Source organism: Somniosus microcephalus, unplaced genomic scaffold (assembly GCF_052327205.1).
Source record: "Somniosus microcephalus isolate GS21.2 unplaced genomic scaffold, FLI_Smic_1.0 unresolved_chr4, whole genome shotgun sequence".
NCBI classification, from domain to species: Eukaryota; Metazoa; Chordata; class Chondrichthyes; order Squaliformes; family Somniosidae; genus Somniosus; species Somniosus microcephalus.
The window spans coordinates 46,669,653-46,697,187 of NW_028225182.1; the positions used below are offsets into that span (position 1 = coordinate 46,669,653).

At 43.7% G+C, this 27,535-nt stretch overlaps 1 protein-coding gene and 3 non-coding genes across 4 annotated transcripts in view; all 4 read left to right on the plus strand.

Moving 5' to 3' along the window:
• Positions 1 to 8,223: 8,223 nt before the first annotated feature.
• Positions 8,224 to 8,295, plus strand: trnaw-cca (transfer RNA tryptophan (anticodon CCA)). The gene has a single exon. It is a non-coding gene; the product is annotated as a tRNA-Trp (tRNA).
• A 1,729-nt stretch (positions 8,296 to 10,024) lies between these two features.
• On the plus strand, positions 10,025 to 10,096 carry trnae-cuc (transfer RNA glutamic acid (anticodon CUC)). Its single transcript has one exon. It is a non-coding gene; the product is annotated as a tRNA-Glu (tRNA).
• Positions 10,097 to 10,960: 864 nt separating this feature from the next.
• LOC147091017 (complement C1s subcomponent-like) overlaps positions 10,961 to 27,535 on the plus strand; it is an 81,190-nt gene continuing 64,615 nt past the window's right edge. The window contains exons 1-5 of the mRNA XM_085977155.1: positions 10,961 to 11,061; positions 20,870 to 21,086; positions 23,204 to 23,378; positions 24,955 to 25,077; positions 27,372 to 27,493. Of these exons, the coding sequence (XP_085833281.1) occupies positions 10,961 to 11,061; positions 20,870 to 21,086; positions 23,204 to 23,378; positions 24,955 to 25,077; positions 27,372 to 27,493 (738 nt within the window). The remainder of the gene's footprint in view (positions 11,062 to 20,869; positions 21,087 to 23,203; positions 23,379 to 24,954; positions 25,078 to 27,371; positions 27,494 to 27,535) is intronic.
• Positions 12,815 to 12,902, plus strand: trnap-cgg (transfer RNA proline (anticodon CGG)). The gene is given in 2 exon segments: positions 12,815 to 12,850; positions 12,867 to 12,902. It is a non-coding gene; the product is annotated as a tRNA-Pro (tRNA).

Sequence of the window (27,535 nt, forward strand, 5' to 3'; positions counted from 1 at the left end):
ATAATTGCTTGAATCACCGTTAATAAACCCAGTACTTTCTGTTACAGATTTAGGTTACTGACTCTCTTTGCGGGGCACTTGTTCCGGGTTTAATATTACAAACTGGGTGACATCGCTGATCGTGATGAGGCAAGGGGCGTCTGAGCGGCCCCACTGTGTGGGTGCGGAAGAGAACACGTTAGGGGTGTGCGGGGGGAATCAGTGACATTTTTTGCAAAGGGCAGCGGAGAAGAAGGACTGAGAACTTTCAGTGTGGGACAGAAGTTGTTTAAAGTGAGGCAACACATTGCCGATCAGCACAGAGGGAGTTCACTGAGTCAGGTCCCCTCTGCTGCTGCTATAGAGCCGGGGGTGTCCGCAGTGTCGCGGTTGTCACGTTCGAGGTTTGGCGAACAATCAGAGGCGAATTTATTCTCCTGTCAAAAGGGCCACAGCGGCTTCTCCCTTGTTCTTTAATTGTTCTTTATTTCACTTCACTGAATAGATAACTTCGAGTGAGAGAAAACTGATCCACAGTGAGACCCATTTCATCTTTTGTTCACTTTTAAGCACTGGAATCTCCGAATCGCTGAAGTTCAGAAATATAATCCATTAATCTGCAGGGTGGCAGTCAGTAAGAAACCTTTTCTGTCTGGATCCGGGCGAGGAGATGGCTTCAGGCTCAAGATTGCCGATACTGGCGATAGATTTTTGTTGGGTAAGGGTATTCAAGGTTACGGAACCAAAGCGGGTAGATGGAGTGAAGAACAGATCAGCTCTGATCTAATTGAATGACGTATGAGGAGAGATTGGGTCGATTGGGCTTATACTCGCTGGAGTTTAGAAGAATGAGAGGGGATCTCATTGAAACTTATAAAATTCTAACAGGACTAGACAGACTAGATGCAGGATGGATGTTCCCGATGACGAGGGAGTCCAGAACCAGGGGTCACAGTCTAAGGATAAGGGGTAAGCCATTTAGGACAGAGATTAGGAGGAATTTCTTCACCCAGAGAGTGGTGAACCTGTGGAATTCTCTACCACAGAAGACAGTTGAGGCCAATTTATTAAATATATTCAAGACGGAGTTAGATATATTTCTTAAGGCTAAAGGGATCAAGGGATATGGGGAGAAGGCAGGGACAGGGTACTGAATTTGGATGATCAGCCGTGATCTCATTGAATGGTAGAACAGGCTCGAGGGGCCGAATGGCCTACTCCTGCTCCTATCCTCTGTCTTTCTATGATTTGAGGTGCTATATTAGTTTGATGCGATGTATTAGTTTGAGGTGCTGTATTAATTTTATGTGCTGTATTAGTTTGAGCCGCTGTATTAGTTTGAGGTGTTGTATTAGTTTGAGGTGCTGTATTAGTTTGAGGTGCTGTATTACTTTGCTGTGCTGTATTAGTTTGCTGTGCTGTATTAGTTTGAGGCGCTGTATTAGTTTGAGGTGTTGTACATTACACATTACAGCTGACTGAATCCGAGGTCCGGAGAACCTTCAGGAGGGTGAAAGCACGGAAGGCAGCCAGCCCAGACGGGGTTTCACCCCATATCTTCAAGACCTGCGCAGACCAGCTGGCTCCTGTGTTCACGGACATTTTTAACATCTCATTGCAGCAGTCTGTTGTACCAGTGTGCTTCAAGGAGACAACCATTGTGCCGTTACCTAAGAAGACCAAGGTAACAGGCCTCAATGACTATCGTCCCGTGGCTCTGACATCCATAGCCATGAAGTGCCTGGAAAAGCTGGTCATGACACACATAAGCAGCGTCATATCCGATTCCTTGGACCCGTTCCAGTTCGCATATAGGGCGAACAGGTCTGTAGACGATGCCATCTCCCTAACTCTACACACTGCCCTGGAACACCTAGACAGGAGGGACACTTACGTCAGACTGTTGTTCATTGACTACAGTTCTGCATTTAATACTATTATGCCCTCCAAGTTGGTCCTAAAACTGAGGGACCTAGGCCTGGGCACCCCCATCTGCATTTGGATTCTGGATTTCTTGACTGGTAGGCCTCAAGTGGTGAAAATAGCAAACAACACCTCATCCACTCTGGTTCTCAACACCGGAGCGCCACAAGGCTGCTGCCTCAGTCCTTGGCTGTACTCTCGTTTTACACATGACTGTACAGCCATACACAGCGATAATCGGATTATCAAGTTTGCCGATGACACCACAGTAATTGGCCTGATAAGCAACGATGACGAGACGGAGTACAGAGATGAGATAGTCCAGCTGATGAGATGGTGCAATGACAACAACCTTGCCCTGAACGTTGGCAAAACTAAGGAGCTCATCGTGGACTTCAGAAGCCACCGAGGGAACCATCGCCCCATCAGCATAGACGGGACACCAGTGGGAGTCATCAGTTGCTTCCGATTCCTGGGTCTGCAGATCTCTGATGACCTGGCCTGGAACCATAATACTGAGGCTATGCTGAAGAAGGCACACCAGCGCCTTTACCCTCTACGGTGCCTGAGGAAATGCAGCATAAGCACACAGTGGCTTGTGAACTTTTACCGTGGCACCATAGAGAGTGTCCTTGACGAGTGGTGTCAATGTGTGGTATGGTAACACCACTGCACAGAACAAGAAAGCCATCCAGAGAGTTGTGAATACGGCAGAAAAGATCATCGGGTGTGCACTTCCGTCCATCGAGGAGATCTTCCAGACCAGGTGCCGGAACAAGGCCCGCTCCATCATCCAGGACCCCAATCACCCTGGGCACAAACTGTTCGCCCTCCTGTGGTCTGGACGTCGGTACTGCAGCATCCGAACCAGGACCAGCAGGTTTAAGAACAGTTTCTATCCACAGGCAGTGCACCTACTGAACTGCTAATCGCACTGCCCCATATATTATAATTATATGTTTATGTAAATATATATATTATACTTATATTACCATATATTTATCATATTACATTACTATTATTTCCAGTGGTAATTGAGGCTTTTTTGCACTATTCATCATATCCTGCAACTTGGACTGTTATTGCTATACTTTTTGCTTATTTGCTTATTGTTTTTATTTAAACTTGTTTTTATTTTTTTGCTTTTATATTATACTAGCTGGGGAGCCCAGCGTTGCCGGGGCTGTTTTGGGGCAGGCGGTTTAAATCGAGTGCCAGGCTTTGGGGCTCTGTCTGTGTCCCTTTGTGAATCTGGTGCTGGGCAACATTTTAAATCGAGTGGCAGGCTTTAGGGCCCTGTGTGTGTCCCTGTCTGTCTACCTTTTAAAAGGTTGAAAAATGAAAGTGAAACTACTTATGGCTTTGGGGCCCTGTCTGTGTCCCTTTGTGAATCTGGTGCTGGGCAACATTTTAAATCGAGTGGCAGGCTTTAGGGCCCTGTGTGTGTCCCTGTCTGTCTACCTTTTAAAAGGTTGAAAAATGAAAGTGAAACTACTTATGGCTTTGGGGCCCTGTCTGTGTCCCTTTGTGAATCTGGTGCTGGGCAACATTTTAAATCGAGTGGCAGGCTTTAGGGCCCTGTGTGTGTCCCTGTCTGTCTACCTTTTAAAAGGTTGAAAAATGAAAGTGAAACTACTTATGGCTTTGGGGCCCTGTCTGTGTCCCTTTGTGAATCTGGTGCTGGGCAACATTTTAAATCGAGTGGTAGGTTTAGGGCCCTGTCTGTGTCCCTGTATGTCTACCTTTTAAAAGGTTGAAAATTGAAAGTGAAAGTACTTATAAAACGTTTTTGGTAAATCTTATGTTATTTTTAAAAGAGATACTAACTTGGAAAGTCGTTTTAGCTGGAAGCTGAAGTCATTTGGGCTGCAAGCTGAACAGAGCTGGTAGTGAAACAATGGCTGGCAGCTCCCCGAGATGAAAACGAATAGTCCCGCCCACACACACCGATTGGCCAACCATCAGGGGACCGTACTGTAGGATTGGTCAATCGTGACGAAACAGGATTGGTGGAACCTTGATGTCAGTCAATCAATGCTAGAAGATAATGAGTTTAATTTGGAAGGTTTTTTGCATAAGGCGCGAATAATTTTCGTCCGACCGAAAAGTAAATACGCTTAAAACCGTCTCTGAAGCATAAGCTTTCTTTGGAGGTAACGCGCGCGTAGGTACGCCCTGTAACTTTCGAGCGCATAGCCCGACAGATGCACAGGAAATGACAGATAGACAGAATGACAGAATGACAGACAGAATGACAGACAGATCGAAAGATTTATATATATAGATGCTTGTATTGTGGGAGTGAGTGGGGAGTAAGCATTCCATTGTACTAGTTACATATGGCAATAAAATGATCTTGAATCTTGTATTAGTTTGAGGTGCTGTATTAGTTTGAGGGGTTGTATTAGTTTGAGGTGCTCTATTAGTTTGAGGCACTGTATTAGTTTGAGGCATTGTATTCGTTTGAGGTGCTGTACTAGATTGAGGTGCTGTATTAGTTTGAGGTGCTTTATTAGTTTGAGGTGCTGTATTAGATTGAGGTGCTGTATTAGTTTGAGATGCTCTATTAGTTTGAGGCGCTGTATTAGTTTGAGGCGCTGTATTCGTTTGAGGTGCTGTATTAGAATGAGGTGCTGTATTAGTTTGAGGTGCTTTATTAGTTTGAGGTGCTTTATTAGTTTGAGGTGCTGTATTAGATTGAGGTGCTGTATTAGTTTGAGGTGCTGTATTAGTTTGAGGTGCTGTATTAGATTGAGGTGCTGTATTAGTTTGAGGCGCTGTATTAGTTTGAGGTGCTGTATTAGTTTGAGGTGCTGTATTAGTTTGAGGTGCTTTATTAGTTTGAGGTGCTTTATTAGTTTGAGGTGCTGTATTAGTTTGAGGTGCTTTATTAGTTTGAGGTGCTGTATTAGTTTGAGGTGCTGTATTAGTTTGAGGTGCTTTATTAGTTTGAGTTGCTGTATTCGTTTGAGGTTGTGTATTCGTTTGATGTAGTGTACTATTTTGAGGTGTATTATTTTGAGGTTTTTCATTAGTTTGAGGTGCGATATTAGTTTGAGGGGCTGTATTATTTTTAGCTGTTGTATTATTTTGACACAATGTATTAGCTTGAGGAGTTGTATTATTATGACATCGTGTATTAGTTTGAGAATTTGTATTAGTTGGAGGTAGTGTATTATTTTGAGGTGTACTAGTTTGAGGTGTATTGGTTTGAGGTGCTGTATTAGTTTGAGGTGTTGTATTAATTTGATGTGCCGTATTAGTTTGACCTGTATTAGTTTGAGGTGTTCGATTAGTTTGAGGTGCTGCATTCGTTTGAGGAGCTGAATTGGTTTGAGGTGCTGTATTAGTTTGATGTGCCGTATTAGTTTGACCTGTATTAGTTTGAGGTGTTCGATTAGTTTGAGGTGCTGCATTAGTTTGAGGAGCTGAATTGGTTTGCGGTGCTGTATTAGTTTGAGGTGCTACATTATTTTGAGGTGTTGTATTAATTTGAGATAGTGTATCAGTTTGAGAATTTGTATTAGGTGAGGTGATGCATCCATTTGAACAGCTGTAATAGTTTGAGGAGCCGCGTAGAAGAGGAGAGGAAAGGATGTAAAAGTGACGTTTGGAACAGATACTTTAGAATCCGATAAAGGTTTGATTAACTTGTATATCGATTTCGGAACTACAACGTATTTGAATTCTCCGGTAAAATTCGCAAGGATTTGTCTAAATACTGTTGCTAATTATAAGTCTAATTATTGCATGATTAATTAATCTGACATTTAATGTTGTGAACCCTTTTACTGCACTACGCGTTCTCCAGCTGTGCTCTGAGAGCCGTCCCCTTCAATCCATCGCTCACAGGGACAGTTTCATTCAGCGTTTCTATTCTCTGGCCCTTGGTGAAATTTCATAGATTGAAAGCGACCGGTTTCGCCCCCGAGCTCGTCACCGACTCGCTAACCGCTGCACAGCGACCACACTCTGCTCCCGTGAGATGGAGGCCCAGGAGCTGTTTCAAGCTCGAGTGCAGTTACAAGCAGAACTCATTCAAACAACGTCCACGTCATTGAGGAGCCTGAGTCTTTGCACCGAACTCCTTCCCAAAGTGCTAAGATTCACGTGGGGGGAATTTGAGCACATCTTTCCCCACATTACAACACTTCAAAGGTGCTTCAATGGTTGTAAAGCGCTTTGGACTGTCCTGAATTCGTGAAAAGCGCTGTATCAATGCAAGTCTTTCTTTGCAATAGTTTCAACTGCAAGTTCAAAATCCGCGGACAAAAGTAGTGCACGTCCAGGATTTCAACCCAGGATATCTCGCAAGTTTTAAGCAGCGAGAACCATACCCCTAGACCAAAGAGACAACTGATTGGCGCTAGTGCAGATAAGAGGTAACCATTCTAAAACCATTTTGCGTGTGTGGCTATTCTTGATGAGCAGAGCACTTGAGACGAGACAGTGACTTTGCCTTTTCGACCTGTCTTCTGAAGCGCCGTCCGGTCCCACTCCTACAGTTAATGAGCTGTTGGGATGTTAATGTATCCGGGCTGCAGGAGGCCACTCCAGGCGCAGCAGAGGAGTCTCTGCATTAGTTCTCCGTGGAAACAGTATTTTCCCTCTTCTCTCTTACTCTTCTCTATATCACTCTGCTTTTATGTCTCTATTTCTACCCGCTGTCTCAGTTTCCTGAATCATAACACGGTGTGGGACATTTTTGGAGACGCACTTTCTTTGTTTCTTATTGAAAGGACACCCAGACAGCCCGATTGAAACTGCACTTTGAATCCCGTCGCTGACCCTGTGTTTTCCTATTAATCTGTGTTGTTTTGCTTCCACATTCTCAACCTCTTTCATGTAGCGACACGCGAGGGGGAGATTCCCTAAATCATGCCAACTTTCCCCAAATCCTGCTTAAAGTACCGCAATCCAAACTGTGACCGATATGGGAAATATCATTCAGAATTACTTCACTCACTGTAACGGTGCCATTTGAAAGGTATAATTCGCCTGACAATGCGTGTTTTATTTGTACTTAAACAAGCATATAAATTATTCCTGTTTTCATATTTAGTAAACTTGAATGGAGAAAAGGCATTAAATTGCCTCTACCCACTTTCGAACCATTGAGTTTTCGTGTGTTAGCGGAATGCGATAACCATTACACACCAGAAACCGTCCAGCACTCGGGTACATTGTATTGCAGCGACTCCATAGGAACAGGAGGAGACCATTCATTCCCTCAAGCCTGTTCCGTCATTGAATTAGATCAGGGCTAGTCTGTATCTTCACTCCCTCTACCCGCTTTGTTTCCTTAACCCTTAATACCCTTACTCAACAAAAATCTATCGACAGTACCGGCAATCTTGAGCCTGAAACCAGATCCGCTACCGGATCCAGAGAGAAAAGGCCTCTTACTGACGGCCACCCTGCAGATTAATGGATTACATTTCTGGATCCGTTTTCTCTCACTCAAAGTTATCTATTCATAGAAACATAGAAACATAGAAGATAGGAGCAGGAGTAGGCCATTCGGCCCCTCGAGCCTGCTCCGTCATTCAGTGAGATCATGGCTGATCATTCAAATTCAATACCCTGTCCCTGCCTTCTCCCCATATCCCTTGATCTCTTTAGCCTTAAGAAATATATCTAACTCAGTGAAGTGAAATAAAGAGCAACTAAAGAACAAGGTAGAAGCCGCTGTGGCCCTTTTGACAGGAGAATAAATTCGCCTCTGGATGTTCGCCACAGCAAGTTTAAAAAATATATGTTTCCACCCGGGCTCGAACTTGATAACCGCGACAATGTGGAAATCACCGGCTCTGAAGCAGCAGCAGAGGGCTACTGAGTCAGTTAACTCCCTCTGTGCTGATCGGCAATGGGTTGCCTCAATTTAAACAGCTTCTGTCCCACACTGAATGCTCTGTCCTTCTCCCCCGCTGCGCTTTACAAAAAATGTCACTGATCCCCCCACACACCCCGAACGTGAATCCTTCCACATCCTGACAGTGGGGCCGTTGAAGCTCCCACTGTCTCCCCGCGATTAGCGATCTCACCCAGTTTGTAAAATTAAGCGCGGAACAAATGTCACGCAAAGAGCGTCTGTAACCGAAATCTGTAACAGAAAGTAATGGATTTATTAACCAAGATTAAAGCAATTATTACTCGTCTCACAGACTTGAATTATCTTTCTGCAATTTACTGTTCCCAAATCTTGTGTCAACATAAATTCTTTGATTGAGAATCGAAAGCGGGTGAGTGTCATTCGACCACCAGGAACCAGGTATGATACTTCTGTATATATGAACTTGAATACACAACAAAAACTGACTAGACCTCGTGGCGCAACGGTAGCGCGTCTGACTCCACATCAGAAGGCTGCGTGTTCAAATCACGTCGGGGTCACTGTTCTTTTACAGCTCTTATCAGTCTGGACAATTAATATCTTATTTGTTAACTCACAACAATGAGTGTTAGATATATTTTTTATATTTGTTCCTGGGATGTAGGTCTCGCTGGCAAGACCAGCATTTATTGCCCATCTCCGAGGTGGTGGTGAAACACTGTAGTCGCCTTTCATCACTTACAGATCGACATCATAGAATCAGAGAATGGTTACAGCACAGAGGGAGGCCATTCGGCCCGTCCAGCCCGTGTCGCTCTCTGCAAGAGCCCTTCAGCTAGTCCCACTCCCCCGCCCTCTCCCCGTAGCCCAGCACATTTTATGTGCCGCTTAGACTCTATGACTCATTGACATGCAAAGGATCGCATCAGAACACAAACACTCGCTTGATACAGAAACAGGCCACCCATGTACACACACTCACAGCTCATATTGTCACACGAAGCTGGTTCCATTTCTATGAAAAGTCTACACGCCAAAAGTTTAATTGTTTTTCACAAGCTGCCCGCCCTGTTGTGTATTTCGAGCAGTTTCCTACTTTCACAGTGGCGATTCTGGGGCTGGGTGCGTGTCATAAACACTCAACATTTTAAACCAAGGCTCCTAAAATACAATGAGATAGGGATAAAGGTTCATCGCATGCTGAGGGCTAAATAAATGATTGAATTTCTACAAAATAACTTTATGGATTAATAAATGATGTTTAAACCAATTATTCTTTTTTCCACATGAAAGTCATGTAATTCATTTTAATCAGGTCTCGAAGTAAAAACTGTTACTCCCCTGACCTGGAATAAACTCCAAGAGAACGCTGAATCCTACCCACTAGGGAACGTTGCATTGCACCGTCACAATATTTATCAATGCATTTGAGTCTATTCGGATTTAATTATGCAATAGCGAAATACTGCAGAGGCTGGGAATCTGACATAAAAACAGAAAATGCTGGAGATACTCAGCAGGTCAGGCAGCATCTGTGGAGAGAGAAACAGAGTTAACGTTTCAGATCGATGACCTTTCGTCAGAACTGGGAAAAGTTAGAGATGAAACAGATTTTAGGCAAATGGGGGAGAGGAGGAAACAGCAAGAGGCAATATTGGTGATAAGGTGGAAGGCAGGAGAGATTAAACGACAAAAGGGATGAAGGTGCGAGGCAAAAGGAGATGTCAATGGGACAAGTAAAGGAAGGAGAGATGGGACCAGAGGAGGTGTAAATGGGAATGGCAGAATCATCAACAGCTGCCATCTGAGAAAATAGGAGCAGAGGTTATGGCCTGAAATTGTTGAACTCGATGTTGTGTCCAGAATGCTATAGAAATAGAAATACAAGTATGTTTCTGACTTGTATTACATGTAAATGAAGTTCATGGCTCTGCTGCTTATAAATATTTTTACATGTATGTGTAATCTTTAGGTCGATGACCTTTCGTCATTAATTCTCTATATACACATATAGAACTGGTAGAGGCCAGCGCGCCGTGTGAGATTACATTTGATTTGTGGATGTTGCACAGCCGGTATGAGGGAAACAGACGAGGTTGGAGCATTTTACTGAGGTTTCGAATGAAGATAAATGCACCCCAATAATTGAGAAAATATTTCAGGTACATGTAACTAGATTTGTAAGCCGCAGAGTCATGAAATGCTTTTAGATGTGAACAATCAAAAATGAATTTGTATCCAATACGGATTGTCCATTCTATGTACAATTATCGCATTCGACTTCCGTGTTCCCTGGTAGTCTAGTGGTTAGGATTCGGCGCTCTCACCGCCGCGACCCGGGTTCGATTCCCGGTCAGGGAAGTAACTTTTGTAACAGTCTTTAATTAATTTAAACTAACTTGTTAAAATTACTTACATGTATCTAATGTGAACAAATGTTTTAATTAGCATTAATTAACCGATAATCTTAATTTGCAGAATGAATTAAATGCTAAAGATGCTTCAATAACGTGTATTGTGCTTTCTATGTGATGAATTGTTATGCATATCTCATTTTACACCATGGCCCGGGTTTACGGTGCTTCCGACAGCGAATGCACAGCGTAGGCTCTCGTACGCCTTCAGAACCACCCCGCAAGTTCCAGGTTTCCGCACGCCCGAAAGCCCAGAACTTGTGATCTGTCAAGTTTCGCTTGGACAGATCCACCGCATCTGCTACAACATCACTTTTGCTGGTGCAGAGTTGGGCTAACTACTGCCCAGCGAATGTCCAGGAAACCCTTACACCAGGTAATAGAATCAGAGAAATTTACGGTACAAAAGGAGGCCATTCGGTTCTTAGTGTCCACATTGGTCGAAAGAGCGATCCAGCCTAATAGCAGGCGTAAGACCTTCTTTTGCCAGTGCACGGGTGAAAATAAATGTTAAAATATTTTTTTTAATGATATGAACATACATACATTTTAAATTCGTTTAGGTAAATTCTGGCCCGCTTTAAAATGTTCAAATTTATATTTCATAAAATTAAAAATTGTATTTTAAATGTTTAATTAATTTCATTAAGTTTGAACAAGTGATCATTTATTTTTATTTCCGTGGTGTGAAATGTTTTTTATTTGGAGATTTCGATTGTGGTTTTGAGGATTCCATACATAAATGGAATCCCCATTAGCCTCATAGGAATCCCCTTTTTGATTGGTTGGCCTGGGCCATGTGACCCCAGAGATGGTTGCGAACCTTGTGCGCCCCTGGGATCCGTGGGCCTTTATGCAGGCGGACGCCAGCGGGCCCTGGGCGGCAAGAGTCCGAAGCTCCGGAGACACCAGGTAATTCGCATTTGTTTTTCGATTCCGAGGCGTTAGCCGGTGGCGAGCCCCCGATCGCAATTTCCAGGCCCATTGTATTTCAGGAGTCTGGTTTAAAATGTTCATTGCTTATGTCACCAGGAATCTTGTGCAACTTTTGTTCAATTTAACAGGACCGGTTATTGTCAGAATAACATTTTCTGGAACATGAATACTGCAGTTGTGCCCGAACCAGTGTTTTATAAAGGTTCATCGTAACTTCCTTGCTTTTGTGCTCTATGCCTCTATTTGTAAAGCCCCGGATTCCATAAGCTTTTTAAACTGATTTCTCAACCTGTCTTGCCACCTTCAATGATTTGTGCACATATACCCCCAGTTCTCTCTGTCCCTGCACCCACTTTGGAAATGTATCCTTTAATTTATATTGCCTCTCCTCATTCTTCCAACCAAAATGTATCACTTCACAGTTTTCTGCATTTAACTTCATCTGCCACATGTCCGCCCATTCCACCAGCCTGTCCATGTCCACTTGGAGTCGATCACTTCACTCCTCACTGCTCACTATACTTCCAAGTTTTGTATCATCAGCAAATTTTGAAATTGTGCCCTGGACACCTAACTCCAAATAATTAATATATGTCAAGATGGGCCGTGGTCCTAGTACCGACTCCTGGGGGACATCTTCCTCCAGTCAGAGGAATAACCGTTCACCACTACTCTGTTTCCTGTCTCTTAGCCAATTTCACATCCATGCTGTCACTGTCCCTCTTATTCCATGGGCTTCAACTTTGCTGGCAATCCTGTTATGCGGCACTTTATCAAATGCCTTTTGGAAGTCCATGTTCACCACATCAACCGCATTTCCCTCATCAACCCTTTCTTTCACCTCATCAAAAAATTCAATCAAGTTGGTAAAAGACGATTTGCCTTTAACAAATCCGTGCAGACTTTCCTTAATTCATCCACACTTGTACAAGTGACCGGTCATTTTGTCCAGGATTATCCTGTCTAAAAGCTTCCTGACTACCGACGTTAAGCTGACTGGCCTGTAGTTGCTGGGTTGAACCTTATACACCTTTTTGAACAAGGGTGTAACATTTGCAATTCTCCAGACGTCTAGCACCACCCCCGTATCCAATGAGTATTGGAAGGTTGTGGCCAGTAACTTCACAATTTCCACCTGTGCTTCCCTGAGCATCCTAGGATGCATTTGATCTGGTCCTGGTGACTTATGGACATAAATACAGCCAGCTTTCCTGGTACCTCCTCTTTAACAATTGTTATCACATCCAATATCTCAACCACAGCTCATTAACTGTAGGAGTGGGCCCGGGCGGCGCTTCAGAAGACAGGTTGAAAAGGCAAAGTCACTCTCTCGGTCTCAAGTGCTCTGCTCATCAAGAATAGCCACATACACAAAATGGTTTTTACAATAGTTACCTCTTATCTCCACTACTTTTAACCAGTCGGCTCCTTGGTTTTCAGTATGTTATGGGAAAAAGAGAGCGGCAGCTAACCGGCGTCCAGAAGAGAATATAAACAAAAGGTTTACAGCCAGACTTTCTAGTACCTCCTCTTTATCAATTTTTCTCCCATCCAATATCTGAACCACAGCTCATTAACTGTAGGTCTGGGACCGGGCGGCGCTTCAGAAGACAGGTCCAAAGGGCAAAGTCATTGTCTCGGTCTCAAGTGCTCTGATCATCAAGAACAACTACACAGAAAAAATGGTTTTACAATGGTTAGCTTTTATCTCCAACAATATCTGTCAGTTGGCTCGTTGGTCTAGAGGTATGATTCTCGCTTCGGGGTTATTAGTTGAAACTTGCGAGAGGTCCCGGGTTCAAATCCCGGACGAGCCCTTATTTTGCTCGCGAATTATGAACTTGCTGTTCGAACTTTTGCCAAAAAAAAACACTGGCATTGATACAGAGCTTTTCACGAACTCAGGACGTCCCAAAGCGCTTTATAACCATTGAAGTACCTTTGAAGTGTTGTAATGTGGGGAAAGGCGTGCCCAAATCACCCCCACGTGAATCTCAACACTTTGGGAAGGTGCAAAGAATCAGGCGCCTCAATGACTTGGACTTTCTTTGAATGAGTTCTGCTTGTAACTGCACTCGAGCTTGAAACAGCACCTGGGCTTCCATCTCACGGGAGCAGAGTGTGGTCGCTGTGCAGCGGTTAGCGAGTCGGTGACGAGCTTGGGGTGAGACACGTCGCTTTCAATCTATGAAATTTCACCAAGGGCCAGAGAATAGAAACGCTGAATGGAACAGTCCCTGTGAGCGATGGACTGAAGGGGACGGCGCTCCGAGCACAGCTGGAAAACGCGCAGTGCAGTAAAAGGGTTCGCAACATTAAATGTCAGAGTTATTAATCCCGCAATAATTAGACTTATAATTAACAACAGCATTTAGACAAACCCTCGCGAATTTTAACCGGAGAACTCAAATACGTTATAGTTCCGAGTTCGAGATACAAGTTGATCAAACCTTTATCGGATTCTAAAGTATCGGTTCCAAAGGCCACTTTTACATCTTTTCCTCGCCTCTTCTACATGACACAACTGCCCACCTTCTAATGGAATGTCATCGACCGGAAATGTTAACTCTGTTCCTCTCTCCACAGATGCTGCCTGACCTGCTGAGTGTTTCCAGCATTTTCTCTTTATATTACCCGACCTTGTTACCAGAGTATCACTTCCCTTATCTCCTAACCACACTCCTTCCTTGGATGTAGCCCTGTCCGACAAACAGGCTCCATTCGCACAACGGGATGTTCAGGCATTAATTGGAACTATAGCTTCTTAAGGATAACAACAACAAATTGAAAATGTATGTAGCTTCTCAAACTAATACAGCACATCAACCTTATACAGAATCTGAAACTAATATAATGCCTAAAACTAATACAGCCCCTCAAACTAATACAGATGTTAAAACTAATGCATCACCTCAACCTAATAAAAATTCTCAAAATGATACACTATATGAAATTAATACAATAGCTCGAAAAAATCTAACACCTCAAACTAATACAGCACCTCAAACTAATACAGTACCAGAAACTAATACAACACCTCAAACTAATACAGCACCTCAAACTAATACAGCACCTCAAACTAATACAGCACCACAAACTATTACAGCACCTCAAACTAATACAGCGCCTCAAACTAATACAGCACCTCAAACTAATACAGTACCACAAACTATTACAGCACCACAAACTAATACAGCACCTCAAACTAATACAGCACCTCAAACTAATACAGTACCACAAACTATTACAGCACCTCAAACAAATACAGTACCACAAACTATTACAGCACCACAAACTAATACAGCACCTCGAACTAATACAGCACCTCAAACTAATACAGCACCTCGAACTAATGTAGCACCTCAAACTAATATAGCACCTCAAACTAATACAGCACCTCAAGCTAATACAGCACCTCAAACTAATACAGCCCCTCAAACTAATACAACACATCAGAATAATACAGCACCTCAAACCAATACAACACCTCAAACTAATGCAGCACCATAAACAAATTCAGCACCTCAACATAATTGATCACCTCAAGCTAAATACCTGGAACGACCTGAAAGTAATGCAGTAAATCAAACTAATACCGCCTCAAACTGACACAGTAGCAGCAACTAAAACTAGATAAGTGTCTCAAACTTGTACGGCGGCTAAAACTAACCCAGTGCTATAAACTAAAACATCACCTCAAACTAGAACGGCACCTTAAGTTAAAACACACCCTCCAGCTAACCCAGCTGTTAATTAATATAATTAGAGAAAACAGCTAGGAATTAAGATTCTAAATGCAGAGTCTTAGTTTTAGAGATGTTATTATAGGAATTGATACAAGGAACACGCAGGGCTTCAGGAGACCACTCAGTACAATTATTGATCTCAAGCTACAGGGTGGCCGAACCTCGATCTCCCTAAATAGCGTGAGGATAGTACTCAAATATATACTCCGATAAACTGCTCTGTGGGCAGCTCAGTCCCGGATGCGATTAGTACTTGAATTTAATGGAATCTATACTTTATAACCCTCAGCACAGTGAATGCAATTTAACAATATATACCGTTAGTTTTATCTTACTACAAATCAATCAAAATCTCCCGCAAACAATTCTTAGGTATTGTTGACTCTCCACTGCTTTATGTTTATGTATCTCTCTATCCCTAAGAAAGTATCTATCTATCAGCTATCTATCTGTCTATTTATCTGTATGCCTGTCTATCTATCTATCTATCTATTTATTTCTATCCATCTATCTATCTATCTTTCCTTCTATCTATCTATCTATTAATTTCTATCTATCTATCCATCTATCTATTTCTCACTCTCTCCCTCTATCTATCTATCTCTCTGTCTATCTATCTATTGATTTCTATTTATCTATCTTTCTATCTATCTATCTGTCTATCTTTCTATTTCTCTATCTATCTCTCTGTCTATCTATCTATTTCTATCTATCTCTCTTTCTATCTATTTCTATTTATCTCTCTATCTATCTATCTCGATCTCTCTCTATCTCTCTCTATCTGCCTGTCTATCTATTTCTATTTATCTATCTGTCTATCTATCGTTCTATCTATCCACCTAGCTATTTCTATCTATCTCTCTCTATCTCTCTCTCTCTATCTATCTCTATCTCTCTATCTGTCTGTCTATCTATCTGTTTCTAGCTATCCATCTATCTATCTTTCTATCTCTCTATCTATCTCTCTATCTATCTCTCTATCTATCCATCTATCGCTTTCTATCTATCTATCTTTCTATCTCTCTATCTATCTCTCTATCTATCTCTATCTCTCTCTCCATCTATCGCTCTCTATCTATCTATCTTTCTATCTATCTCTCTATCTATCTCTCTATCTATCTCTATCTCTCTCTCCATCTATCGCTCTCTATCTATCTATCTTTCTATCTATCTCTCTATCTATCTCTCTATCTATCTCTATCTCTCTCTCCATCTATCGCTTTCTATCTATCTATCTTTCTATCTATCCCTCTATCTATCTCTCTATCTATCTCTATCTCTCTCTCCATCTATCGCTCTCTATCTATCTATCTTTCTATCTATCTCTCTATCTATCTCTCTATCTATCTCTATCTCTCTCTCCATCTATCGCTCTCTATCTATCTATCTTTCTATCTATCTCTCTATCTATCTCTCTATCTATCTCTATCTCTCTCTCCATCTATCGCTCTCTATCTATCTATCTTTCTATCTATCTCTCTATCTATCTCTCTATCTATCTCTATCTCTCTCTCCATCTATCTATCTCTATCTATCTCTATCTCTCTCTCCATCTATCGCTCTCTATCTATCTATCTTTCTATCTATCTCTCTATCTATCTCTCTATCTATCTCTATCTCTCTCTCCATCTATCGCTTTCTTTCTATCTATCTTTCTATCTCTCTTTCTATCTATCTATCTACCTCTCTCTCTCTCTCTCCATCTATCGCTCTCTATCTATCTATCTTTCTATCTATCTCTCTATCTATCTCTCTATCTATCTCTATCTCTCTCTCCATCTATCGCGCTCTATCTATCTATCTTTCTATCTATCTCTCTATCTATCTCTATCTCTCTCTCCATCTATCGCTCTCTATCTATCTATCTTTCTATCTATCTATCTCTCTATCTATCTCTATCTCTCTCTCCATCTATCTATCTCTATCTCTCTCTCCATCTATCGCTCTCTATCTATCTATCTTTCTATCTATCTCTCTATCTATCTCTCTCTCTCTCTCCATCTATCGCTTTCTTTCTATCTATCTTTCTATCTATCTCTCTTTCTATCTATCTATCTATCTCTATCTCCATCTATCGCTCTCTATCTATCTATCTATCTATCTCTCTATCTATCTCTCTATCTCTCTCTCCATCTATCGCTCTCTATCTATCTATCTTTCTATCTATATCTCTATCTATCTCTCTATCTATCTCTATCTCTCTCTCCATCTATCGCTTTCTATCTATCTATCTTTCTATCTATCTCTCTATCTATCTCTCTATCTATCTCTATCTCTCTCTCCATCTATCGCTCTCTATCTATCTATCTATCTCTCTATCTATCTCTCTCTCTCCATCTACCGCTTTCTATCTATCTATCTTTCTATCTATCTCTATCTCTCTCTCCATCTATCGCTCTCTATCTATCTATCTTTCTATCTATCTCTCTATCTATCTTTGTCTCCCTATCTCTTTCTCTATCTCTATATAAGTTTATATCTGCTACTGTTTATTGGTTTGATTTTATTTATAGCTTTCTGTTTTCCCTTCTTCATTATTCAGATTTTCCATCGTTTATCAAAAAACGTTCTAATCTTTAACACAAATGCTGTGTTAAAGTACGAGCAGGAATCCTTGGGATAAATTAGCAAATTCTGACTATGCGGAAAAATCTCTAATCTCTAACCAAGTATCATTAACCGAGATGTTAAAGTTCCAGCGGAAGGTGAAGGTGGAGTCTGGTCTCTCAGCAGCCTATTTATGGGATGGAGAGTAAATATTGACTTACAGGGGAAAGTATGTTTCAGGAGCCCGTTCTTTAATAAGTTAATCCTTTACCTCAGTACAACTTTCGATGAAGGAAACATGTGGTAAGTTATAAAGAAATCCTCAATGTATGAATGTTTAATGTGCATTTCAAGATCATTTGCATTTTTTTAATTTATTGGTTTATTTCAAGGAACTGATGAGGGCTGTATCAGCCGTGCGAGGACACAAATGAAGGCGAGCGACACATACAGAGACACACACACATCTACACAGACCCACACACAGAGACACACACACAGAGACACACACACATCTACACAGACCCACACACACAGACCCACACACAGAGACACACACACACCCATACACACACACAGGTCCATACACACACACACAGACTCATACACACACAGAACCATACACACCCACATATACCCAGACCCATACACACACAGACCCATACACACGCACACACACACACAGACCCATACACACACAGAACCATACACACCCACATATACCCAGACACACACACACACAGACCCCACACACACATAGACAGACCCATACACACAGACAGAGACCCATACACACACAGACCCATACACACACACACACACAGACCCATACACACACAGAACCATACACACCCACATATACCCAGACACACACACACACACAGACCCACACACACACACAGGCAGACACATACACACACACACACACACAGAGACCCATAAACACACAGGCCCATATACACACACAGACAGACACATACACACACACACACACACAGGCCTATACACACACACACACACATACACACACACAGACCTATACAAACACACACATATACACACACACCCATACATACAGACCAATACACACACACAGACCCATACACACACGCACAGACCTATACACACACAGACCCATACACACACACAGGCCCATACACACACAGACCCATACACACACACACACAGACCCATACACACACAGGCCCATACACACACACACACACACACAGACCCACACACACACACACACAGACCCATACACACACACACAGACCCATACACACACGCACAGACCCATACACACACACAGACCCATACACACACACAGACCCATACACACACAGACCCATGCACACACACACACACACACTGACCCATACACTCACAGGCCCATACACACACACACACACACAGACCCATACACACAGGCACACACACACACACACACACACACACACACACATACACACACACAGACCTATACAAACAAACACATATACACACGCACCCATACATACAGACCAATACACACACACAGACCCATACACACACACACACAGACCCATACACATACACAGGCCTATACACACACACACACACACACACATACCTATACAAACACACACATATACACACACACCCATACATACAGACCAATACACAGACACAGACACATACACACACCCACCCACACACACACACGCATATCACCCCCACACACATAACCCCCCCCACACACACACAGCCCTATACAAACAAACACACACACATACACACACACAGACCCATACACACACAGAGACCTATACACACACACACATACACATATACACATCCATACACACACACACACACACACACACACACAGACCCACATACACCCACACGCACACACAGAGACCCCACACACACACAGACCCATACACAGACACACACAGACCCCCCACACACACAGACCCATACACACACCCACACACACAGACCCACACACACACAGACCCATACACACGCACACACAGACCCATACACACACACACACAGACCCATACACACACAGGCCCATACACACACACACACACACAGACCCACACACACACACACACAGACCCATACACACACACACAGACCCATACACACACGCACAGACCCATACACACACACAGACCCATACACACACCCACACACACAGACCCACACACACACAGACCCATACACACGCACACACAGACCCATACACACACACACACAGACCCATACACACACAGGCCCATACACACACACACACACACAGACCCACACACACACACACACAGACCCATACACACACACACAGACCCATACACACACGCACAGACCCATACACACACACAGACCCATACACACACACAGACCCATACACACACAGACCCATGCACACACACACACACACTGACCCATACACTCACAGGCCCATACACACACACACACACACAGACCCATACACACAGGCACACACACACACACACACACACACACACACACACACACACAGGCCTATACACACACACACACACATACACACACACAGACCTATACAAACAAACACATATACACACACACCCATACATACAGACCAATACACACACACAGACCCATACACACACACACACAGACCCATACACATACACAGGCCTATACACACACACACACACACATACCTATACAAACACACACATATACACACACACCCATACATACAGACCAATACACACACACAGACACATACACACACCCACCCACACACACACACGCATATCCCCCCACACACATAACCCCCCCCACACACACACAGACCTATACAAACAAACACACACACATACACACACACAGACCCATACACACACAGAGACCTATACACACACACACATACACACATCCATACACACACACACACACACACACACACAGACCCACATACACCCACACGCACACACAGGGACCCCACACACACACAGACCCATACACAGACACACACAGACCCCCCACACACACAGACCCATACACACACCCACACACACAGACCCACACACACACAGACCCATACACACGCACACACACACACACACACAGGCCCATACACACACACAGACCTATACACACACACACACATATATAAACACATAAACACCCACACACACACACACTGACCCACACACACCCATACATACGGACACACACACAGACACACAAGCCCACACATAGACCCACACACACCCATACACACACACACACAGACCCATACACACACATAGACCCATACACACAAACCCACACACAGACCCACACACACCCATACACATACATAGACCCATCCACACACACACACACACACAGACCCATATATTATTGTGTCTATGTATGTATGCACCCATTGCTGATGATATCTCTATATGTTTCTGCTGAATTGCTTTGATTGATCCTAACAGAGGTATTTAATTGATTTGCAACAGGTCACCTGTATTTTTGTCACTAGTGATATCTGCATCCTGTACCATTCATCTGAACCAACCTTTTGGAGAACTCTCTTCTCCCAACCACCCTCTGCGATATCCAGCTAACAGCAATGAGGTGTGGGACATCTCAGCACCACAAGGTTATATTATCAAAATTTATATACCATACATCGACATTGAATGGTCGGAAGGATGCCAAACAAACAATATAAAGGTATTGAGACTGTAGAGGTGCTGGAGAACATAAGGACATAAGAAACAGGAGCAGGAGTCGGCCACACGGCTCCTTGAGCCTGCTCCGCCATTCAATAAGATCATGGCTGATCATTAACCTCAATTCCACTTTCCCACCTGATCCCCATATCCCTTGATTCCCCTAGAGTCTAAAAATATATTGATCTCAGCCTTGAATATACTCAAAGACTCAGCATTAACATCCCTCTGGGGCAGAGAATTCCCAAGGTTCACAACCCTCTGAGTGAACAAATTCCTCCTCATCTCAGTCTTAAATGGCCAACCCCTTATCCTGAGACTATGCCCCCTAGTTCTAGATGAGAAGGTGCAAACAAGATTTACAAGGATAATACTACAAGAGAGAGCTTATACATATCAGGAAAGATTGAACAGGGTGGGGCTCTTCTCCCTAGAAAAGAGAAGGATGAGGGGTGACCTGATTGAATTCAATGGAAATCAAAATCAGGGGAAGGTGTACATAGAAACATAGAAAAATAGGAGCAGGAGTAGGCCATTCGGCCCTTCAAGCCTGCTCCGCCTTTTAATATGATCATGGCTGATCCTCTATCTCAATACCATATTCCCGCTCTCTCCCCGTACCCCTTGATGCCTTTTGTATCTAGAAATCTATCGATCTCCTTAAATATATTCAGTGACTTGGCCTCCACAGCCTTCTGTGGTGGGGAATTCCACAGATTCACCACCCTCTGAGTGAAGAAATTCCTCCTCATCTCAGTCCTAAATGTCCCACCCCATATGCCGAGAGAAGGCTGAGAGGTGACCTGGGAATCAAAATCAGGGGAAGGTGTACAGGAGATGGTGGCTCCGATATTGCCTGTCTTACACTCTCGCCCAAAGTTAACATGACCCCCCGAAGGAACTGAAATCAGGCTGTGCGATATTAGGCAAAGTGCAAGAATAAGTTTGTCGGAAGCATATCCATTTTAATGAAGGCTAAACAGACGCTTTGGCCTCGATTTTAACTGATCCTTGGAGTCGTGATTGGTGGCGTGCAGGGGGTTAAAGGCCCGAATTCGGGGGTCCTGACACCATCCCGCCCCCAACCCGCCTCCATGTAAGTTTCAAAGGAGGCGGGTACCCACCCCGCACTGGGACCCGCCTACCTGAGGCGGGAAGGGATTAGTGCCAATTAACTGCATGTTTAAACCTTGAAGTGTGGGATTCCCGACGGCTCCAAACCACGCCAAGTTAGAGAAGTCGGGCCGTCGGGTTGAAGGATTTGGAGGGGTCGAGATGTCGGTGTTCAGGTGAGTGATGGGTGCATGAGTGCAAAGGTAAGTGTGTTTGGTGTGTCTAAAGTGTGTAAAGAAGTTTAAATTACCTGTACTTACCTTTTCAGCCTTCCTTCCTCTAGGTTTCGGGAGTCCATCATCTAACCGGCACAGAAAGCAGAACGGCTGCGAACTGTCAAAAGTGACAGCCTGCAGCTTTCTGTGCCGGTGAGATTTCTAACTGAGTCTGTGGAGAAGGATTCATGTTAGAAGTAAGACTGTCAGTGTTTGACAGCTTCAAACAGCTGTGAAACGCTGATATTTCATCTGTCAGAAGATCTTGACAGATGAAATTTCAGTCGGTGATGTCACCTGTTGTCGGGTGGCCATTAATTGGCCTGCTGAGCCCGCTGGGTGGGCTCAACAAGGTCAATCAAGTTAAAATCGCGTGGATTGGCCGCATCTCGATGGAGGCGGGACTACAACCCCGAAAGTTAACTTAGTTCATGAACAAAGGGCAGAAAGACCCATTAAAGTGTTGGTTACTGATCTCGCACAGCAGTCTGAACCTCTTCAAATGTTTAGAAAAGCCTGTGACCATTGAAAGGAGTCGGGTTCATAGACAACTGTATTGTCTGCGTTCATTCTTGCCATTTTGTAGCGAACAGGTGGTAGTGCATCATCACACTGCCCTATTTCCGTTGCCTTTGGCGAGAAATCGGACGGGGTGCAAAACGGGCGGGTGACCCACTACCGCTCGTTTTCCACCAGGCATTAAAAGCAAAACCGACCCTGTTTCATGGAACTTTAAGCATATTAAACCAAAGGTGTGTGGTGATGATTAGTGTTAATACTATTACAACAGATCCTATCAGAGGACAACCAGTTGGCTAAGCTGTGTGGCAAACGAGAAGATGATGGAGGTGATCCAGGACTGCAGGAATACTATTCCACCAGTAACTCACTGAGGGTTTTATTTACGTCAGATGGTTCTGAAACCAAACCATTCACTGGGTTTCTGGCACTCTATTCGCGCGTTGGTAAGTCACGAATTGAAGAATTTGACCGGGGACATAATAATTGATTATGTTGGATTACTAGGCCAAGGCTAGACCCTGTTACTTGGACATTGTTTGCTATCCCCACAGACACAGCTTACATTATGATCATATATGGCACTATTTCACAGCTTAAGTGAATTGCTGCCTGGAATATGTCTAATGGCCCAGAAATTCGGGTCGGGGGCTTCCCGCAGGTGCAAGCCCCTGATCTGCACTTACCTAGCGCGCCGGGCGTTGAGCTGTGGGCCCGCGTGGGATTCCGATCCTGGGCCTGCTCCAACTGCCAGCGCGCAGTGCTTGCGTATCCCAGGGGTGCAGTTAGTTCGATGCATCCCCTGGGATCACATAGGCCATAGAGAGCCAATGGTAGCAGGAAATGCTTCATTCATAAGTTTGACAGGAAGACCTGTCAAACCTATAAATACTATAAGCCCCAAAACATCACTAAATCATCAAATAAATTTTAAAAAAACACATTTTTAAAATTACTATAAATTACATAAAATAACTATTTTAAACAGTAATTTAAGTTTTTGAAAAAATTAATTACATTTTCTAATGGGGCTAAAAATAAACTTACCTTTCTTTAAAGTATTTAAAAATAATAAACCTGTGGAAAAAAGGTTTTAATTTTAATTAATTCACCACTTACCATGTTAAAAGCAGGCCTGGAGACTTACCCTCCCGGAGACACCTGCAAAAAAAAAGTAAGTTACATGTGCACGCGCAGCCTCTCCGGCGCATGTGTTCGACCTCTGAAACCTTTCCTTTAGGGCAATGGAAGTTCCGGTTTCCCACGCATGCGCAGTGCATGCACAAAACCGGCACTTTCATTGGGCCTACGGGTGAGTACCCAGCGCGTACTCACCTGTGGAGACCCGAATTTCTGGGCCAATATATTTATCTTCACACATCTGAACCAGTCTAATTTTTTTTAAATTCATTTACAGGACGTAGGTGTCACTGGCAAGGCCAGCATTTATTGACAATTCCTAGTTGTCCTCGAGACGATCACGATGAGCCGCCTTCTTGAACCGCTGCAGTCCGTGTGGTGAAGCTGCTCCCACAGTGCTGTTAGGGAGGGAGTTCCAGGATTTTGACCCAGTGACGATGAAGGAACGGCTGATATATTTCCAAGTCAGGATGGTGTGTGACTTGGAGGGGAACTTGGAGGTGGTGCTCTTGTCCTTCTAGGTGGTAGCGGCTGTGAATTTGGGAGGTGCAGTCAGCACTGTGGGAGTACCTTCACCACACGGACTGCAGCGGTTCAAGACGAAGGCTCACCACCACCTTCTCAAGGGCAACTAGGAATGGACAATAAATGCCGGCGACGCCAACATCCCGAAAATGAATTTTAAAAATTGTAAAGTTGTGGAGAAGGCTTCTTACACTACACACAATGATCAGTTTAAAGAACACACTTACAATTTCATTACAATGAACAGAAGACATCGGGCTGTAAATTCTACGTGATCGAAATTCTCTTTCACTCAGAACTCTAATTGTTCTTCCTTTATCTCTGTCAAACTTCAATTACCGGGTCTCTTCTGCCCAGATGTCAACGAGTGTGAGCTTGATGCTCACGGGTGCAGCCATTACTGTGGGAATAATATTGGTGGATATCACTGCTACTGCCCAATTGGATTTGTGATTCAGAGCGACAAACGGAACTGTAAAAGTAAGTTTGGGTGCATTTTGGATTAAATAAACCAAACCCGCAATTGTTTTTCACTTCTAATTCATGGTAATGTCAATCATAACACCCCTCGCATTAACTGACAGTACCCTATGATAAAATCTCTATTATCTGGATTTGAGAAGGATTAAAAAGGATTAGTTGTCACCTCCAACTATAACTTGTTTCCCATTGCCGCACTCCTCTTTAAGGACACTGGATGAAGCTGGGATACAGTTAGATGGGCATCAGCGTAAATCGCCCTCTAGATATGTAATTTTGCAGAAGTGACTTTAAAAAAAACAATAATTCTTTTTTATGGAATGTGGCCATCGCTGGCAAGGCCCAGCATTTATTGTCCATCCCTAATTGCCCTTGAGAAGGTGGTGGTGAGCCGCCTTCTTCAACCGCTGCAGTCCGTGTGGTGAAGGTGCTCGCTCCCACAGTGCTGTTAGGGAGGGAGGTCCAGGATTTTGACCCAGCGACGATGAAGGATCGGCGATATACTTCTAAGTCAGGATGGTGTGTGACTTGGAGGGGAACTTGGAGGTGGTGGTGTTCCCATGTGCCTGCTGCCCTTGTCCTTCTAGGTGGTAGAGGTCGCGGGTTTGGGAGGTGCTGCCGAAGAAGCCTTGGCGAGTTGCTGTAGTACATCTTGTAGATGGTGCACACTGCAGCCACGGTGCGCCGGTGATGGAGGGAGTGAATGTATAAGGTGGTGGATGGGGTGCCGATCAAGCGGGACTGCTTTGTCCTGGATGGTGTCAAACTACTTGACACCCCCCCCCCACCTCCCCACACCCCTCTTCATCGCACCCCATCAACATATCCTTCTATTCCTTTCTCCCTCATGTGTTTATCTACTATTCACCTCAACTACTCACTGTGGTAGCGAGTTCCACATTCTCACCACTCTCCTGAATTCCCTATCGGATTTATTAGTGAATTTACTGGCTAATGCTCCATTATCTTTTAAAATTATCTTTTAGAATCCCTATGTCAGGAGCATTGAAGCCAATTGTAACCCTGTTGGTCTTCCTGAAGTTATCCAGTTCAGCTTCACACTGACTTTTGACTTTACACAGTGAGGCAGTGACAGTGGCCTTTATTTCTTCCTTCCTTCCCTCTATCCTTCCTTTCTCACATAGATCTACTTAGCCTTCTGAGAACAATCATCTTATTAGTTCTTTCATTTCCCCTGTATCCGGACAAAGTGATTTTAAATATTCAATCATTTGATTCCATTGCGTGGCACCATGTTGAAATTCCCTATGATTTTAGTGTTGCGGTAAAAGTCCTAGGGGGTGATTTTGCCAGCCTTGGGGGGGCGGATTTGAAGGCGGGACTGCTGGTAAAATGGCAGAATCTGGGGGACGGGTACTCATCCCACCCCCAATCCGCCTCCATGCCATCTTCCCAGGAGGCGGGTAGCCGACTTGCGCCAGGTCCTATCTCCTGAGGTGGGAAGGGGATTACAGTCACTTAACTGCTTGTTAACAGGTAGTTAACAGGCAGTTAAGAGGATTATCCCCATTTTTCCAAACATCGGGAAACCCCGCCAGGGTCACCGAGGTGAGCCGTGGGTCTGCGGGGGTCAGAGGGGTACAAAAGTGCGCTGTGGAGGTAAGTGGTGGGTGCAAGTGTGGAGCGGTAAGTGTGTGAGGTAAGTGCAAAGTGATAGAAAATGTTTACTTACCTTTGTTTCTTCCTGCAGGCTTCAACAGTTGGGGATGCGGAGAGTCTCGCATCTCACCGGCAGAGATGACAGATGGCCGCTGCATTCTCCGATGCAACAACCATCTAATTTCTGCTCACAAAAGAGGTTTGATGAGGTCTTGAATACAAGAACTCATCAAACTACAGAGGCTGTCAGTATTTGACAGCTTCACAGAGCTGTCAAATGATGACAATTCATCTGTCAAAAGGTTTTGACAGATGAAACGTCACTCACTGACGTTCTCTGTAACCGGCTTCCCCTTAATTGGCCTGCTAAGCCTGCTGGGCGGGCTTAACAAGGTCAATCAAGGGAAAATAGCGCGGGTTGGCCTCAAGTCGATGGAGGCGGGACTAAAACCCGACAAGTGGGAGTCCCGCTTCCAAAAGTTCCCCATTGACAAAATCCAGCCCATAGTAAATGAGTAAATGAGTATTCTTTTGAGCAAAGCATGAAAATTCTATTTAATCGTATGAGGACCGCCTTTGCCTGTTAATCAGCACCAGCAAAACAGCTTTTAAAATTGAAAGAATGAATCATTATAGCCAAGAGCTCTGTTGATTATATTTGGGTTTACCTACAGAAGTGGAAACAACTTGCTCCAATCGAGTCTTACCGAACAGCCTTCTGGAGCCTTCGTGGCTGAAATTCAATTTTAAAGACACAGTAAAGGTGACTTGTGTCCGAGGATATGAAATAGTTGAGGTGAGCATTTAACGTCGTCCTTTTATCGGGTTGATGCTGTAT